Raw genomic sequence first — 15,791 nt, forward strand, 5'->3', positions numbered from 1 at the left:
GAATGTTGCCTGGTATGGAGGGAATGTCTTATGAGGAAAGGCTGAGAGACTTGAGACTGTTTTCGTTAGAGTGGTGAGTTAATTGAGACATGTAATATGATCTGGGATTACATAGGGTGGACATTGATAGCTTTTTTCCTTAGATGGTGATGGTGAGCATGAGAGGACGTAGCTTTAAATTGAGGGGTGATGGATAGAAGACAGATGTCAGAGGTAGTTTCCTTATTCAGAGTGTAGTAGCGGCTTGGAATGTACTGTTTGCAACAGTCATAGACTCGCCAACCTTAAGGGCATTTAAAGGTTATTGGATAAACATATGGATGAAAATGGAATCGTGTTGGATAGATGGGCACCAGATTGGTTCCACGGGTCGACGCAACATCGAAGGTTGAAGGACCTATACTGCGCTGTAATGTTCTATGTTCCCTGTGCATCTCGCTTTTCACTGACTCTCTATCGCTGAAGCTATCTGAGGTGCCCCCTCATACCCCCAACAGTCCCTGAATCCCTGAACTCTCATGCACACACACAGCTGTCCATAGCTTTACTTTCCCATCTCTGCCAGTACAGTCTCCTGTTTCCTGGCCCAGACACTATTTGAATTTCTTTTTCCTCCTCCTATCTATGACTTGCTGTTAGGAAGCTTCATTTCAACGTTGATGTTTGGAATGGAACAAATTTATCTTGATAACTTGATAGGAAAACTTGATTGTTTTTAAAATATGAGTTCTCTAGGAAATCTTTCACCTCTTAAAAATAAGGGCCAAGGTCGTTGCTTGTGCTCATGGACCCTTGTTGTATATATTGCATAAACCACTTGTACCAGTATAATATCTAAGCCATGTAGTGTTTGTGGAAGTTACATCCTGGCTGCAAGATGTTGATGCATGATCTCTGTTTTCAAAACCTTGTGCTTATATATAACAGGTCAGAATAAATTGTTCTTTGGTAACAATTTTTGAGTATGGTTCTTGGTGATGTTTGAAATATTAACAATAATTCTTTCAAATGGAGTTCAAGTAAAAGTCAACTGTATGTAAGTAAATTGTCTCAAATTTTCATGATCTACGTTTTTTTTTAAGATAACTGCACCCAAGTCTGCAGTCGCACTGACCCATGCTACTGCTGGGGTTATACAGCACGATGAGCATAAGGAGACTGACCAGCACAGAATGGAACATGCCACTGATGAAGTACAAAAACTCACATCTCCGGAAGAGAAATCAATGCCAGTTCTGGTACCGCATGACACATTGTGTAATGGGACTTCCAAAGCAGAACTTATACTGGAATTAGATAAAGGGACAACACAAGAGAGAGAGACTGTTGTGACTGGCACAGTAGAAAGCAGTAATCAAGGGGATGTACTTGCAAAAACTAGTGTCAGGTCTGACCACAACAGAAATGACTCCCTCAATTCAGCTCAAGAAGTCGATAAATGCGAAGAAGATCATGTAATTTCTGGAGATGTAGCAAGTCAACTTGATGAAGAACAGTGCCCTTCAGGTAAAAATGAATCCATAAGTGACCAATTACATCCAGGCAATGGACACAGCTCAGTGGCACAACTAGAAACCTTGTCTTCTGTGCCAAACCAGGAAGAAAACAAATTTCCTGGTCCTCATTTGTCTAATATAACCCAGCCAGTAACATCAGGTGAAGTGGTCTCTGACAGAGAAAAAGATGCTTTATCTACTGTGGAGTATACAAAGCTTGTAATGGATGGACTACAAGAGAAACTGCACGATGTAGAAGAAAATGGCTTTTATAAGTACATTGAGGATGAGGTGGGTGAGTTACAGTCGTCTTCAAATATTTCATACGAATGTGTAAAAGAATTGCTTCACACCGTTGTTTCTGAGCAAGAAGACCACGCAAATAGTGTGGCAAATTATGGGTCCGAGAAAGGTTACATTTCTGAGATGATGCAGCAAAAGATTCAAGAACAGAATAATCTTTCAGAGCCAAGTGAACTCAGAAATGGAGATCTGCTTCACATCTTGACAGCTGGTGACAATTCACTGCATCCCAGGAAGGGTGAAGCCAAACCATCTCCACTCCGGCAAAGTCGCATACCAATCCTTGCATCAGATGTAGAAGCAGGTTCTGAATCATCTGTTCCTGTCTCAGCTAAAGAGAAACTGCTTCAGAAGAAAGCTCATCAAATAGACCTGACCAGGCAATTAACTGAAAAGCGACAACATACCTTCAGAACATCCCTTCTAGGTGATCTGTCATCCACTTCCGAGAGATCCCTGGAGGAGAAAGTGTCTGTTCCATCAATGACTTTATCTGATGATGGAACTCATTCTGGACCTCCTCCAGTGAAAGCTGAAATGGAACAACAATTGGGCAAACAATTTGATGAAGACTGTCTAAGTAGTCTTCAATCTCGGCGGAGCAAAATCCCAAGACCTGTTTCATTGACCAATACTGAACAAATCCCCACATCAACCTCATCCCAGTTTATCCCAAGACCACCTCCTGGGAAGCCACCAACCAGACCAAGTGTGGAAGTCAGGTGAGTGCCCTGACTTTGATACTTGCCTTGTTAGCTTCATTCCAACCTTAATGTTTGGGATGGAACAAATTTAGTTTGATGATAACTTTGAACCAAAGCCTCTGTGATGTGAAGCAATGAAAGTTTTGAATTAATTACTTGAGTTTATCTTATAATAACTTCTGTGCATCCTACTGCATGGACATGAGAATATAGATACCCATACATTGACACATTTAGTTAATCATTAAATCAGAATCTAAACAAATGGCTGACTTACCAACTACCTGAAAATCAGAAGTTTACATTCGTTCTCAATCAGTTCTATTACTCAGTGCTTTTCTCGGTGCCCTGCAGATGAAAGTGAATGATTAGGCATTTTTCCCTTAAAAATGGAGATTTACTTGCATTTATGTAGTCTTTTCATGGTCTTAGGGTAGTCCAAAATACCTCATAGCCTGTGAAGAGCCCTTTCATTTGAAAAGTTAGTTACTGTTGTAAGGTAGAAAATATGATAGTCAAGACTCCAAGCAATATAGTAATGACCGCTGAATTTGTTTTGAGTGCTGAAATGTTTGTGGCAAATTATGGGTCCAAAAAAAGTTACATTTCCGAGGCAAAGCTGAGAAAGATTCAGGAACAGAATAATCTTTCAGAACCAAGTGAATTCAGAAATGGAAATCTGCTTCACATTTTGACACCTGGTGACAATTCATTGTATCCCAGGATAGTTGAAATCAAACCATCTCATGGATAGACACGAGTGAGGTGCAGGAAGACTAGAGGTTGACTAACATGGTGCCATTATTTAAGAAAAGTGGTCAGGAAAAGCCAGGGAGCTAGAGATTGGTGAGTCAGATGTCAGTGGAGGGGGATTCTGAGGGGCAGGATTTACATGTATTTGGAAAGGCAAGGTCTGATATGGGGTGATCATCGTGGCTTTGTGCACGAGAAATCATGTTTCACTAACTTGATTGAGTTTTTTGAAGAAGTGACAAAGAACATTGATGAAGGCAGAATGGTGGACGTTATCTTTATGAACTTTAGTAAGGCATTCAACAAGGTTCGGTCGACTTGTTAGGTTAGATCACATGAAATACAGGGAGATTTAGCCATTTTTTGGATACAAAATTAGATCAAAGGTGTTATGGACCAGGTGAGACCCCCTCAAAATATTCTTAAGATAGCCTAGACCCTAACTTCTTATTTTAACGGCAGATGTGAAGTGGATATTCCAGATGTGCTGCAGCTGGTCAAGCCACTTGGCTTTAAGCAAAACAGACTTTATTTAAATACAGCAATTGAAAGACGAACAAAAGAAAACAGAATTTAGAATAATTTAACTGACCCAATGCAGCAACATAAGTAAGGAACCTTTCCAATTCCTGGAACATCTCATAAACAGACCCCTTGGCAAAAGATAAATTCAAACACAGATTCTTGCAGGCCAACAAGGTTTCGGAGAGAAAGTCAGCCAGGAATCATCTGCTAAAGCTTCGAATGTTTCTCTGTACTGCAGAGCTTCTCTACTACAGCTAAACCAGCAGCTTCTTACTGTTATAACTAAACCAAACTAGAAAAAAAACGTGAATGGGGAAAACTGGCCAGTCCCCTGCCATTTCAGCATCTCTTTATTTACAGCCTCTCTTGAAGAAAACCCAAGAACAAAATAACCTTTTTAAAGTGACAACGTTGTTACACCTCCCCGGCACCTTAAAAACAATGAACCATCAATATACAAAGATGACTTCATTTAAAACCCCTTAGTCTTACTCTGTTAGTACACTACCAATACAGTTACATTGTATTGACTATAACCATGCAAGCGTACTTCCTTCTATGCCCATCTGTTTACTCCTGCACTGAACGCCTCCATTTTTTCATCCACGTCTCGACAATGCATCGGCAATTATGTTTTCTCTTCCTGCCACTTGTATAATTTTAAAATTGAATGGTTGCAATGATAAGCTCCATCTAAATTTTGTCCTTGAATTTCTCTAAAAACTTCAATGGATTATGGTAAGTATGTGATAATTGTCTCAGACACATTACTGGCAGCATAATGTTGTAATGCCAACACCAATGTCTCCTTCTCAACTGTCAAATACCTCTGTTGATGAATTTTCAGTTTCCTGGAGAAACATCTGATAGGTCTTTCTATCTCCTCTTCATCGTCTTTTAATAGTACAACCCTGACACCTACATCCCTCGTATTGATAGCCACCTGGAATGGCTTTGTGTAATTAGGTGTGGTTAATACTGAGACCACAGCCTTCAGGCTGTCTTAATGCCTTCTGACCGTCTGCCGTCCACTGAAACTACTTGGACCTCTTCAATAATTCAGTGAGTGGAGCAGCTGCACTGCCAAAGATCAGTTCAAATTTCTGATAAAATCCACTTTAATCCCAGGAATGCTGTCTTTGTTGATGGTATAGGAAACTCCCCAATAACTTTTTGTTTACATGTTCCTCGGGGAGTGACCCAATACAATGGCCCAGGAATTTTGACTTGGGCTTTGGCTAATTCACTCTTAGCCAGGTTTATCACCAAACCTGCCTCCTGAAGTTGATCAATTAGTTCTGCAAATGTTCCTTCAGTGTGTGACTAAAAAGCACCAGGTCATCGACTATACCACACAGTTGGGTAATCCATAAATTAGTCTGATGCATTTTTCGTACCAAATGGCATGAGTTTAAATTGATAGTCCATTCTGCGTTACAAAAGCCAAAATTGTCTTCGCTCCTTTGGATAAAGGGACTTGCCAGTACCCTCTGAGTAAGCCTACCTTACAAATATAAGTTGCTGGACCCACCTTCCAAATGTGGAATCGGATCTGAATCAGACTTTGTAACTGCATTGACTTTGCGATAGTCCACATGTAACCGTTGGTTACCATCTGTTTTTACCATCACTATTACTATGGGTGAGCTCACTGCAACTCACTTTAATTATGTTGTCTTGGAGCATGCATTCAATCTCTTTTTAAACCAGTGTCAACTTTCAAGGGTTAAGTTTATAAGGATGTTGCTTAATCAGAACAGTATTTCCTATATTTACATGCACAATTAGATTAATACTTCCCAGCTTATTCCCACATATTTCCCATGCAATAGCTATAACTTCTTCAAATCATTTCAATTTTCCTCTGATAGGTAACTCAATAATTTATCCCAATTTTTGACAACTTTTTCATTGTCCAATTTAATTTGAGGAATGTGTAATTAAGAATTGTCTGAATTTGGTTCTTCTCTCTGCTGTAACTAGTAACACATTTTCCTTTTGCTTTCCTTCCCTATCAAAATACCTGTTGAGTGTATTCACATGAAACACTCTGATATTTCTTTCTGTCTGGAATCCTTATCAAACAGTAAACCTCACTCAATTTCCATTTGATTTGATAAGGTCCACTCAACCTTACTTTTAATGATTCAACTATCACTGAAAGTTAACACTGACACTTTGTCTTCATTAGCAAAATAACGAGTTTTTGATTTCAATGTTTCATCATTTATTGTGATATTTTTAAAAGTTGTCTATTTAACCATTCCCTAAAACATGACACACAATCCAAATATGTGGTTTCTGAATTCCGACTCAACAATTTTTCCTTGATCAATTTTAGTGGTCCTCTCACTTCATGCCCAAAAACTAATTCAAATGGATTGAATTTGGTTGATTCATTTGGTGCATCTCTCATGACAACAAATACAAATGGAATTCCTTTATTCCAATCATCTGGATAGTCTTGACTATAAGCATTTAACATGGTCTTTAATGTCTGATACCACCTTTCTGGTGCTCTGTGCAATTCTTGATGGTATGAAGTGGATTTGAATTGTTATTCCTAAGCTGTCCATAACTTCCTTGAATAATTTTGATGTAAAATTTGACCCTTGATCTGATTGTGTCTCTATGGGTATCACGAGTCCATATCTCGTGAAAAATTTGAGTAACTCTTATACAGTCCTTTTAGCTGTGATATTGTGTAAAGGAATGGCCTCATGGAAATCTAGTGGATGCATCCATTATTTTTAACAAATACTGTTTTCTGTCTTTTGTCGTAGGTAGGGGTCCTATGTAATCAATTAAGACTCTTGTAAAAAAATTCCTCAAATGCAGGAATGGGTATTAAAGGTGTGGGTTTTATTACTGCTTGTGTTTTTCCAATTACCTGACAAGTGTGCAATGTCTGGCAAAACTCACTGACATCCTTGTGCAGACCAGGCCAGTAAAAATGATTTTTTTCATTTAGCTTGAGCTTTTCTGACTCCTAAATGATCTCCTACTGGCAATTCATGTACTACCTTTCTGTAACCCCCTGGGAATACAGCTTAATGAACTTCTGCCCAATTCTCATCTATCTGAATATGTGATGGTCTCCATTTCCTGTTCAGAACTTCATTTTTAAGATAGTAGCATTCAGGGATAAATTCAGATTCTTCTTCTGTGTGTGCTTTTTGTTAGAATTGCTTCAGTTTTTCATCTTTCTGTTGTAACTCAGTTAATTGCTCTGAGCGGGGGAGAGAGTGAGAATTGCAGATGCTGGAGATCAGAGCCGAGAGTGTTGTGCTGTTTCAGCACCGGGGACCTTCTCAGCTGCCCCCCACCCCATGTCCCATTTATCTCTCATCCTCCTGGCCCACAAGCCTCATTCTTGATGAAGGGCTTGTGCTCTAAACGTCGATTCTCCTGCTCTCAGATGCTGCCTGACCGGCAGCACCACACCCTCAACACTAATTTCTCTGAGCTAAAACTATCCACTTTGACCTCCACCTGTTTCTGTTTTGTCACAACCATTTGATCAGACATGGTTTCTGATCATTCTACTTCAACTTTCTTATCTATATTCTTTGATTGATCCTCCTTTTCAAACTGGTGATTTTGTGAGCTTGTTTACCACACAGTCAGGAAAAATCCGAGGATATACTTCCTATAATACCTCATTTGCCTGATTTTCCACTGGTTTTTCAATCACAGTAGGCAACACTCCTACCTGTGACCCAGTGATATTGTTAGCACGGACAAATTGTATTCCTGGATCCAAGAGTTCCTCCAGTAATTCTACCATGGCTTCACTTTTAACTGGACATTCTAACCTTATTGCATGACTGAGCACTTCTTGTCCCCCCATGAATTCCATGTGCAAGCACTTTTCTGGCAATTGTCCTTCTGAGTTACATATCTCCTCCTCTCTCAGCATCAAAGATTGACATAATCCCGTGTGTCTTAATACTGTAACTTCTTTACTTGCGCCTCTTGGCCAATGTGAGTAAACATTACCATTGCAAGTAAATAGTTTAAGAAGATCCGGCACCACCACCTTAACCAACTTCTGACCAGGTTGTACATTCTGGTGCAGCTTTTCAGCGTCCACTGTCCTTTCTTTTACCACTTCAACAAAATTCACTGGTTATCCTGTTTTCCTACATTTGTCTTCCCAGCGCTTTTTCTAACCCACCAGCACTTGAATTTCAAGTGGCCTATTTCATTGTGAAAAAGCAGGAGCTTTTTAACTTGTCTTTCCCCTTCATGGGGTCCTCTTTACCATGTGGTAAGTTATCATTAAGATCTTCACCAAGATCTACTTTTCCTTTACCACGTGAGTATTTCTCCTTTCCCCAATTTTTATCCCTCACAGATTGAAATTGCTGTTGGAAGCCAAACTTTGATTTATAAACCAACTCATAATCATGAACCATTTCAGCTGCTAATCTTGCCATTTTAACTCTCTGCTCTTCCACATGAGTTCTCACTACTTCATGAAGTAAATTTTTGAACTTCTCCAAAATAATCATCTTTCCAAGAGCGCCATATGTTTGATTTTGTTTTAATGCCCTTATCCACCTATCAAAATTGCTTTGTTTGATCCTTTCAAACTTGACCAGGGTCCCTCCTCAGATTCCTGAAACATTGTCTGTAGGATTCCAACACAAGTTCATATGCACTTAAGATGGCTTTCTTCAGCTCCTGGTACTCCCCAGATACCTCCTGTGATACTGATGCACATAACTCAGTAGCTCTATCTACCAGCTTTGTTTGGATCAACAAAACCCATGTGGTCACTCGTGACATGCTTGGATATATTTAAGCATATCCCCACCAGGCCTTCAGCTATGATGGGTTTGCTCATCCTCACTACCCTCACTAAGTCTCCCTCTTACCCTCACTTCCATCCTTTTAAGCCAACTTTCCTATTTGCCAATTTCTGAAGTTCAAACTCTCTCTTTTTCTTCCTTTACTCTCTTTAGCCCTTTCTTCCGCTAGAGCCTTCCTCTTCTTTTTCTTATTGTTCTACTCAAGCCATTCTGTCCTTTTCATTCTCTTTTTGTTCTACTAGGGCGATTTGTACTTTTTCTCTTTCCTCTGCTTTTAACGGTAATTCAAACTGTTTCATTTCCGTCTCATATTCAAGCAGCCTCATTTGCAATTGAATTATAGCCTTTTCCAAAGATTCCAATGGCAATTCCAACAAATTTAAATGCTGAGCAAATGCTGTAATTACTTCCCCTTTTCTCCCAAATGAAGGCAACCTCCCCTCCAACTTGTCTGCCTTGCTCACGTTTTTGTAAAACCCCCAGAGGCACTTCATCCACCCCAAGAAAACTCTTTTTGTGACTGAAAGAGCCATTACTTCACCAAGTACTGCTTAAACCAGCTGAAATAATCACACGGAACGAAAGATCTACCACTCACTGCCTTGGAGTTCAACAAACCTGAATCCAAACTGGAATTATCAAATCAGCAAAATGCAGCACCTCTCATTTATCTGAAGTAAACTCCATCTGCCACTTCTCTGCCCATTGGCCCATCTGGTCAAGATCCTGAGGTAACCCTCTTTCGCTGTCCACGACACCTCCAATTTTGGTACTATCTGCAAACTTACTAACTGTACCTCTTATGCTCGCATCCAAATCATTTATGTAAATGACAAAAAGTAGAAGACCCAGCACCGATCCTTGTGGCACTCCACTGGTCACAGGCCTCCAGTCTGAAAAACAACCCTCCACCCTCTGTCTTCTACCTTTCAACCAGTTCTGTATCCAAATGGGTAGTTCTCCCTGTATTCCATGTGATCTAACCTTGCTAATCAATCTCCCATGGGGAACTTTGTCGAAAGCCTTACTGAAATCCATATAGATCACATCCACCGCTCAGTCCTCTTTGTTGCTCTCTCAAAAAACTCAATCAAGTTTGTGAGACATGATTTCCCATGCACAAAGCCATGTTGACTATCCTAATCAGTCCTTGCCTTTCCAAATACATGTACATCCTGTCCCTCAGGATTCCCTCCAACAATTTGCCCACCACCGAGGTCAGGCTCACCGGTCTATAGTTCCCTGGCTAGTTCTTACTATACTTCTTAAACAGTGACACCACGTTAGCCAACCTCCAGTCTTCCGGCACCTCACCTGTGACGATCGATGATACAAATTTCTCAGCAAGAGGCCCAGCAATCGCTTCTCTAGCTTCCCATAGAGTTCTAGGGTACACCTGATCAGGTCCTGGGGATTTATCCACCTTTATGTATTTCAAGACATCCAGCACTTCCTCCTCTGTAATCTGGACATTTTGCAAGGTGTCACCATCTATTTCCCTACAGTCTATGTTTTCCATATCCTTTTCCACAGTAAATACTGATGCAAAATACTTTGTTTAGTTTAGTATCTCTCCCATTTTCTGTGGCTCCAACAAAGACCGCCTTCTTGATCTTTGAGGGGCCCTATTTTCCCCCTAGTTACGTTTTTGTCCTTAACGTATTTGTAAAAACACTTTGGATTCTCTTTAATTATATTTGCCAAAGGTACCTCATGTCCCCCATTTGCCCACCTGCTTTCCCTCTTAAGTATACTCCTACTGCCTTTATACTCTTCTAAGGACTCACTTGATCTTCCTGTCTATACCTTATATATACTTCCTTCTTTTCCTTTAGTTATCCAGCATTCCTATACCTACCAGCCTTTCCATTCACCCTGACAGGAATATACTTTCTCTGGATTCTCATTATCTCATTTCTGAAGGCTTCCCATTTTCCAGCCGTACCTTTACCTGTGAACATCTGCTCCCAATCAGCTTTTGGAAGTTATTGCCTAATACTCCAATTTAGAACTTCAACTTTTAGACCTGGTCTATCCTTTTCCATCACTATTTTAAATCTAATAGGATTATGGTTGCTGGCCCCAAAGTGCTCCCCCACTGACACCTCAGTCACCTGCCCTGCCTTATTTCCCAAGAGTAGGTCAAGCTTTGCACTTTCTCTAGTAGGTACATCCACATACGGAATCAGCAGATTGTCTTGTGCACACTTAACAAATTCCCCTCCATCTAAACCCTTAACACTATGGCAGTCCCAGTCGATGTTTGGAAAGTTAAAATCCCTGACCATAATCACCCTATTATTCTTACAGATAGCTGAGATCTCCTTACACATTTTGTTTCTCAATTTCCCTCTGTCTATAATACAATCCCAATAAGGTAGGTGATCATCCCTTTCTTATTTCTCAGTTCCACCCAAATAATTTCCCTGGATGTATTTCCAGGAATATCCTCCCTCAGCATAGCTGTAGTGCTATCCCTTGTCAAAAACGCCACTCCCCCTCCTTCCTGTAGCATTTGTAACCTGGACCATTAAGCTGCCAGTCCTGCCCATCCCAGTCCTGAGCCATGTTTCTATAATTACTATGATATCTCAGTCCCATATTCGTTACCATGCCCTGAGTTCATCTGCCTTCCCTGTTAGGCCCCTTGCATTGAAATAAATGCAGTTTAATTTAGTAGTCCTACCTTGATCTCTGCTTTGTCCCTGCCTGCCCGACTCGCTTCTGTTCTCAACTGTATCAGTCTCAGATTGACCTCTTTCCTCACTACCTCCCTGGAAAGTGGTGGTGAAGGATTGCTTTTCAGACTGGCTGTAGATGACCAGTGGTTTGCTGCAATGATCAGTGCTAGGTCCACTCCTTTTTGTCATTTATGTAAATGATTTTGATGTGAATATTGAAGGTATGATTAGTAAGTTTGCAGATGATGCCAAAGTTGGTGGTATAGTCACAGTGAAGAAGATTACCTCAGACTACAATGGGGTATGGATCAGATGGGCCAAGGAGTAGCAGATAGAGTTTAATTTAGATAAATGTGAGGTGCTGTGTTTTGGTAGGGCATAGCAGGACAGGACTTAAACACCTTAATGGTAAGGTCCTGGGGAGTGTTGTTGAACAAAGAGACCTATGGGTGCAGGTTCATTGTTCCTTGAAAGTGGAGTCCCAGATAAGCAGGGTAATTAAGAAGGTACTTGGCTCCATCCCAAAACGTCAATTCTCCTGCTTCTCGGATGCTACCTGATCTGTGCTTTTCCAGCAACACATTCTTGACTTGGTAAACTTACGTTTGTTAGTCAGCACATTGAGTATAGGAATTGGGATGTCAAGTTGTGACTGTGTAGGATATTGGTTCGGACACCTTTGGAATACTGTGTTCAGGTCTCCCTGCTGTAAGAAGGATGTTGTGAAACTTGAAAGGGTTCAGAAATGATCTACAAGGATGGTGCCAGGGTTGGAGAGTTCGAGGTATAAGGAGAGGCTGAATAGGCCGGGACTATCTTCTCTGCACTGTCAGAGGCTGAGAAATGACTTTATAGAAGTTTATAAAATCATGGAGTAAATGGAGAATAGGAGTATCCAGAATAGGAAAGTCCAAAAGTTCGAAGCAATGCTTCTTCAGGTGGTTGAGGAGCAAAATCATAATGCACATAATTTATTGCAAAAGGATTGCAATGTCATGGAATATAATATTAAACACATTTAGCTTAAATCTTTCATCTTTTGAAATGATCATGTTACTTTCGGTTCCTTCGCATGTAAATCCCAAAACTTGAAAAAGTTGCATTCTCAAGATAGCTTTAACAGTAGGTGCCATCTCAGCTCAGATAATGCACTGAAGGTGTGAGGTTAAAGTCTGTATGTGTCCCAATGTTTGGTCAGACTGATTCAATTTGTAAAGTGGAATTTACAGCATCTTGGATTAATGCAGTTTTTGAGCAAACTAAAATGTAATTCTGCAAGTACAAATTCACCCCACCAACTTGTATGTGTGCGTGTGCAGGCGAGACAGAATGTGTGCGTGTGGGAATCTGTGAGAGAGAGCGAGAGAGAGTGTGTGTGTGTAATGGGGTATAAGTCAAGTCTGTGAGAGGGTGCTTGTGTGAGAGAGGTTCTGTGTTTGCGTGTAAAAGAGTGTATAGTGCAGTGGGGTCATCTGTAGTGTGACATGAACCCAGGGTCCCTGTTGAGGCCATCCCCGTGGGTACTGAACTTAGCTACCAACCTTTAGTCGGTCACTTAGCGTTGCTGCCTGTCCCGAAGTCTGCCTTGGAGGATGGTCATCCGAAGGTCTGAGCCTGAATGTCCCGGAATCATTGAAGTGTTCCCTGACTGGGAGGGAACACTCCTGGCTGGTGATTGTTATATGAATAAGAGAAGGGTTTAGAGGGATGTGAGCCTCATTCTGGTAAATGCGACTAGATTAATTCACGTTACCTGGTTGGCAACGACCAAAGAGTCTGTCTCCATGCTTTACGAATCTGACTCTGAGTGATTTGATTGGGAGATGAACAACCGTCAGGAAAACAAAACTGACAAGAGCTCTGTTGACCAATTTTAATCCTAGAGTAACAAATTTCAGGGCCAAACTCCATCCTCACTTCAGATAGAAAGCAATTCCTGAGTCTAATGGCTCATCTTAAAGATGGCATCTCAGTCCTGCCCTGCGTTGTCAATCTGAGTTCTGTACTTGCAATCTCTGCTGTGGGAAGAAAGCTGTCCACAATCAATAATATAACAAATTTATAAGTGTACTTGAAACATCTTTTTTGCTCCATGAATTGCACTCTAATATATACTTTCCACTTTGTTTTTTCCAGGTTACGCCGATACAGAGTAGTTGGAAGTGGTAGCTCTGATTCTGACCTGCTAACGCACCTGGCTCAAATCTTACAAAATGGATCGCAAAAGACTAGGAGCTCCCCACAGTCCAAAAGTCCACAGTCACCCCGTAGCCCCAAAACTCCGCCAAAAAGCCCAGTGATCCCCCGTCGAAGCCCTAGCGCATCACCACGGAGCACATCATTGCCACGCACTGCCAGTTCCTCCCCTTCACGTGGACGCCCATATACAGACCAGAGGAGCTCTTCGCCACACTTTGCCAGGAGCCGCTCCCCTCCCAGTTACTCTGGGTCCTCGCCTTCCCGAAGAAGTTTCCTGCAGGACCACGGCTGTGGTAAACAGGGCAAAAATAGCATGAAGGGACCTGGCAGTCCTCATCATTTGTGTCAAAGCAAATCCACAAAAGGAAAATGCTCAGGCAGAGATGGCAAAGTGTCCAGTAAACTCAGCAGATAGTAACAATTTGTGCAAGTATCTCTTTCCCCTCCTTCACCTCCTTGTTGCATGTTATTTAGTCTTTACTAAAAGAAAATCTGCTGTTGTCTCTCCTTTACTGGACAGTAGCTTATATGCCATTTTGGATCCAAGTGTTGGACAGGTGCTGCTTTGTATAAACTAGGAAAGTTATCAGTAAAACTAAAATTGATTGATAGCACAGTACACTTACGGTCATACGCTGTGCAAGAGTGCTGCTAGGTTTTATTTTGGCTTCTGCTGCCTTGAGCTATTTGAGTAGGAAATACTAGTCTAGTACTTCCACCTTTTTCAATGTATACACCATCCTCCAAAATCTTATGACTTGACTTGTTCTTGTGCCATTTTAGATCTTGAGGGAAACCTCAGAAGTTCATAAATAGAAGAAAGGCTGCTGTAGCATTTTCGGACACCAAAATTAATATAACATTTTTGCCATCTTTTTACACATATGTCAATTGTGTTTTTTTTTAATGTACAGTGTGTCTAGATAAATACAATCTAATTTAATTAACTAATTGATTCAGAGTTCAGAGGGAGTAGTTGAACTCAAAATAGTTGAAGGACTGGAGCACGTATGTTTATTGCAGAGAATTGACAACTGATACTGGTAGGTTAGTTTTCCTAGATTTGCATTGCCTTATGGAATCAGAAGGCAAAATCTTTAATTACCTCCTTTAAAAGGGTGTAAGATGCTAATACTTTGAAAACAGGCATGAAATGAGTGAGAGGTTGGAGGGGGAATAAAGAAGCCTCAATTGTTTTCTTCCACTCTTTCGCTAAAGTTTAAATAAAATCGTGACTTGGTCCAGTCCCAATAAAATACACTGACTTGGACTTCCCAAAGTTGGGACCCCAAGTGCGGCTGTGAGCTGAAATATTGAAACCGCGATCTCTGAGGCAGCAAGTGGAACTCTGACGGAGTTAGGATAGCTCTATCTTGCTGTAATCGACCCCACTCTCTCACAACAATATTCAAACCACAAAATGAGGCCACAGGAAAAAGTTTGGGAAGAACTGCAATACATAGCAGTCCATAGCTGTGGATGTCTTTTCGTAATATTAAGGAAAGCTCTCCTTTAAATGTTTACTAACTATAATCCTTGCAACCACTGTGATAACAGACATCATCCAAATAAGTAATCACCAAAAGAAGAGAAAAATCAATGAGTAATTGATTTTCGAGTGATAGCTCCTAAAGAAAATAAAGATTTATATTACTTCCTACACATATCGTTATGTGTAAACTATTACCGATCAGCATTTGATTGCCATGTGCCTGACTAAAATATTAATGTATTTTATCTATGTATTATTTTGCTGCCAAGGCAAGAAACTCTGAGTTAAGTAAGTGGGAGTTTCCTACAAGATACATTTGTCACTTGAAGCCTGATTATTAAATGGAAATCACATCAGCTATCACTTTTTTTCAAGCTTTCCTTGGGTGGGTAAATTATTTAATGTGTGTAATATTTTCCAACTGTAATGTAACATGCTGGGTAATTTTTAACCTTTCAACAACTGTTTTGAATGCTTAAAGAAATTGAAGTCCTGTTTTATGGTTTGTATATTATTGTATTATAGATGCTATTGATAACTGCATGTCGTACAGTATATGTATGTATTTATTGTTTTCCTAAGGATTAGACTTTATTGGCTACAGGGTGTAAGATTGATTTTGCGTGCCTGAATGCTGTTGCTTTACATTTTCTTCCTGGCATGCAAAACCTTAATGTCAGGATTGGGGAAACACGCACTCCCGAATTGAACTTTTAAAAAATGAAATGATTCTGAACCACTGTAAAGTGAGAAACCGAGTGTACACATCTGTAACTGTACAGAGGTTTTAAATGTGAAAGATGTCAGGATTGGAAGTAGAACAA

At 40.5% G+C, this 15,791-nt stretch overlaps 1 protein-coding gene across 2 annotated transcripts in view; it reads left to right on the forward strand.

Annotated features, from left to right (window-relative positions):
• Window positions 1-15,362, forward strand: part of LOC132818056 (tau-tubulin kinase 2-like) — a 277,076-nt gene extending 261,714 nt beyond the window's left edge. For both annotated transcript variants that reach the window (XM_060828686.1, XM_060828687.1), the window contains 2 exons: window positions 1,083-2,521; window positions 13,413-15,362. In XM_060828686.1, the coding sequence (XP_060684669.1) occupies window positions 1,083-2,521; window positions 13,413-13,890 (1,917 nt within the window). In that variant the 3' untranslated portion in view covers window positions 13,891-15,362. The remainder of the gene's footprint in view (window positions 1-1,082; window positions 2,522-13,412) is intronic.
• The last annotated feature ends 429 nt before the right edge of the window (window positions 15,363-15,791 follow it).

This window comes from Hemiscyllium ocellatum, chromosome 8 (genome assembly GCF_020745735.1).
Source record: "Hemiscyllium ocellatum isolate sHemOce1 chromosome 8, sHemOce1.pat.X.cur, whole genome shotgun sequence".
NCBI classification, from domain to species: Eukaryota; Metazoa; Chordata; class Chondrichthyes; order Orectolobiformes; family Hemiscylliidae; genus Hemiscyllium; species Hemiscyllium ocellatum.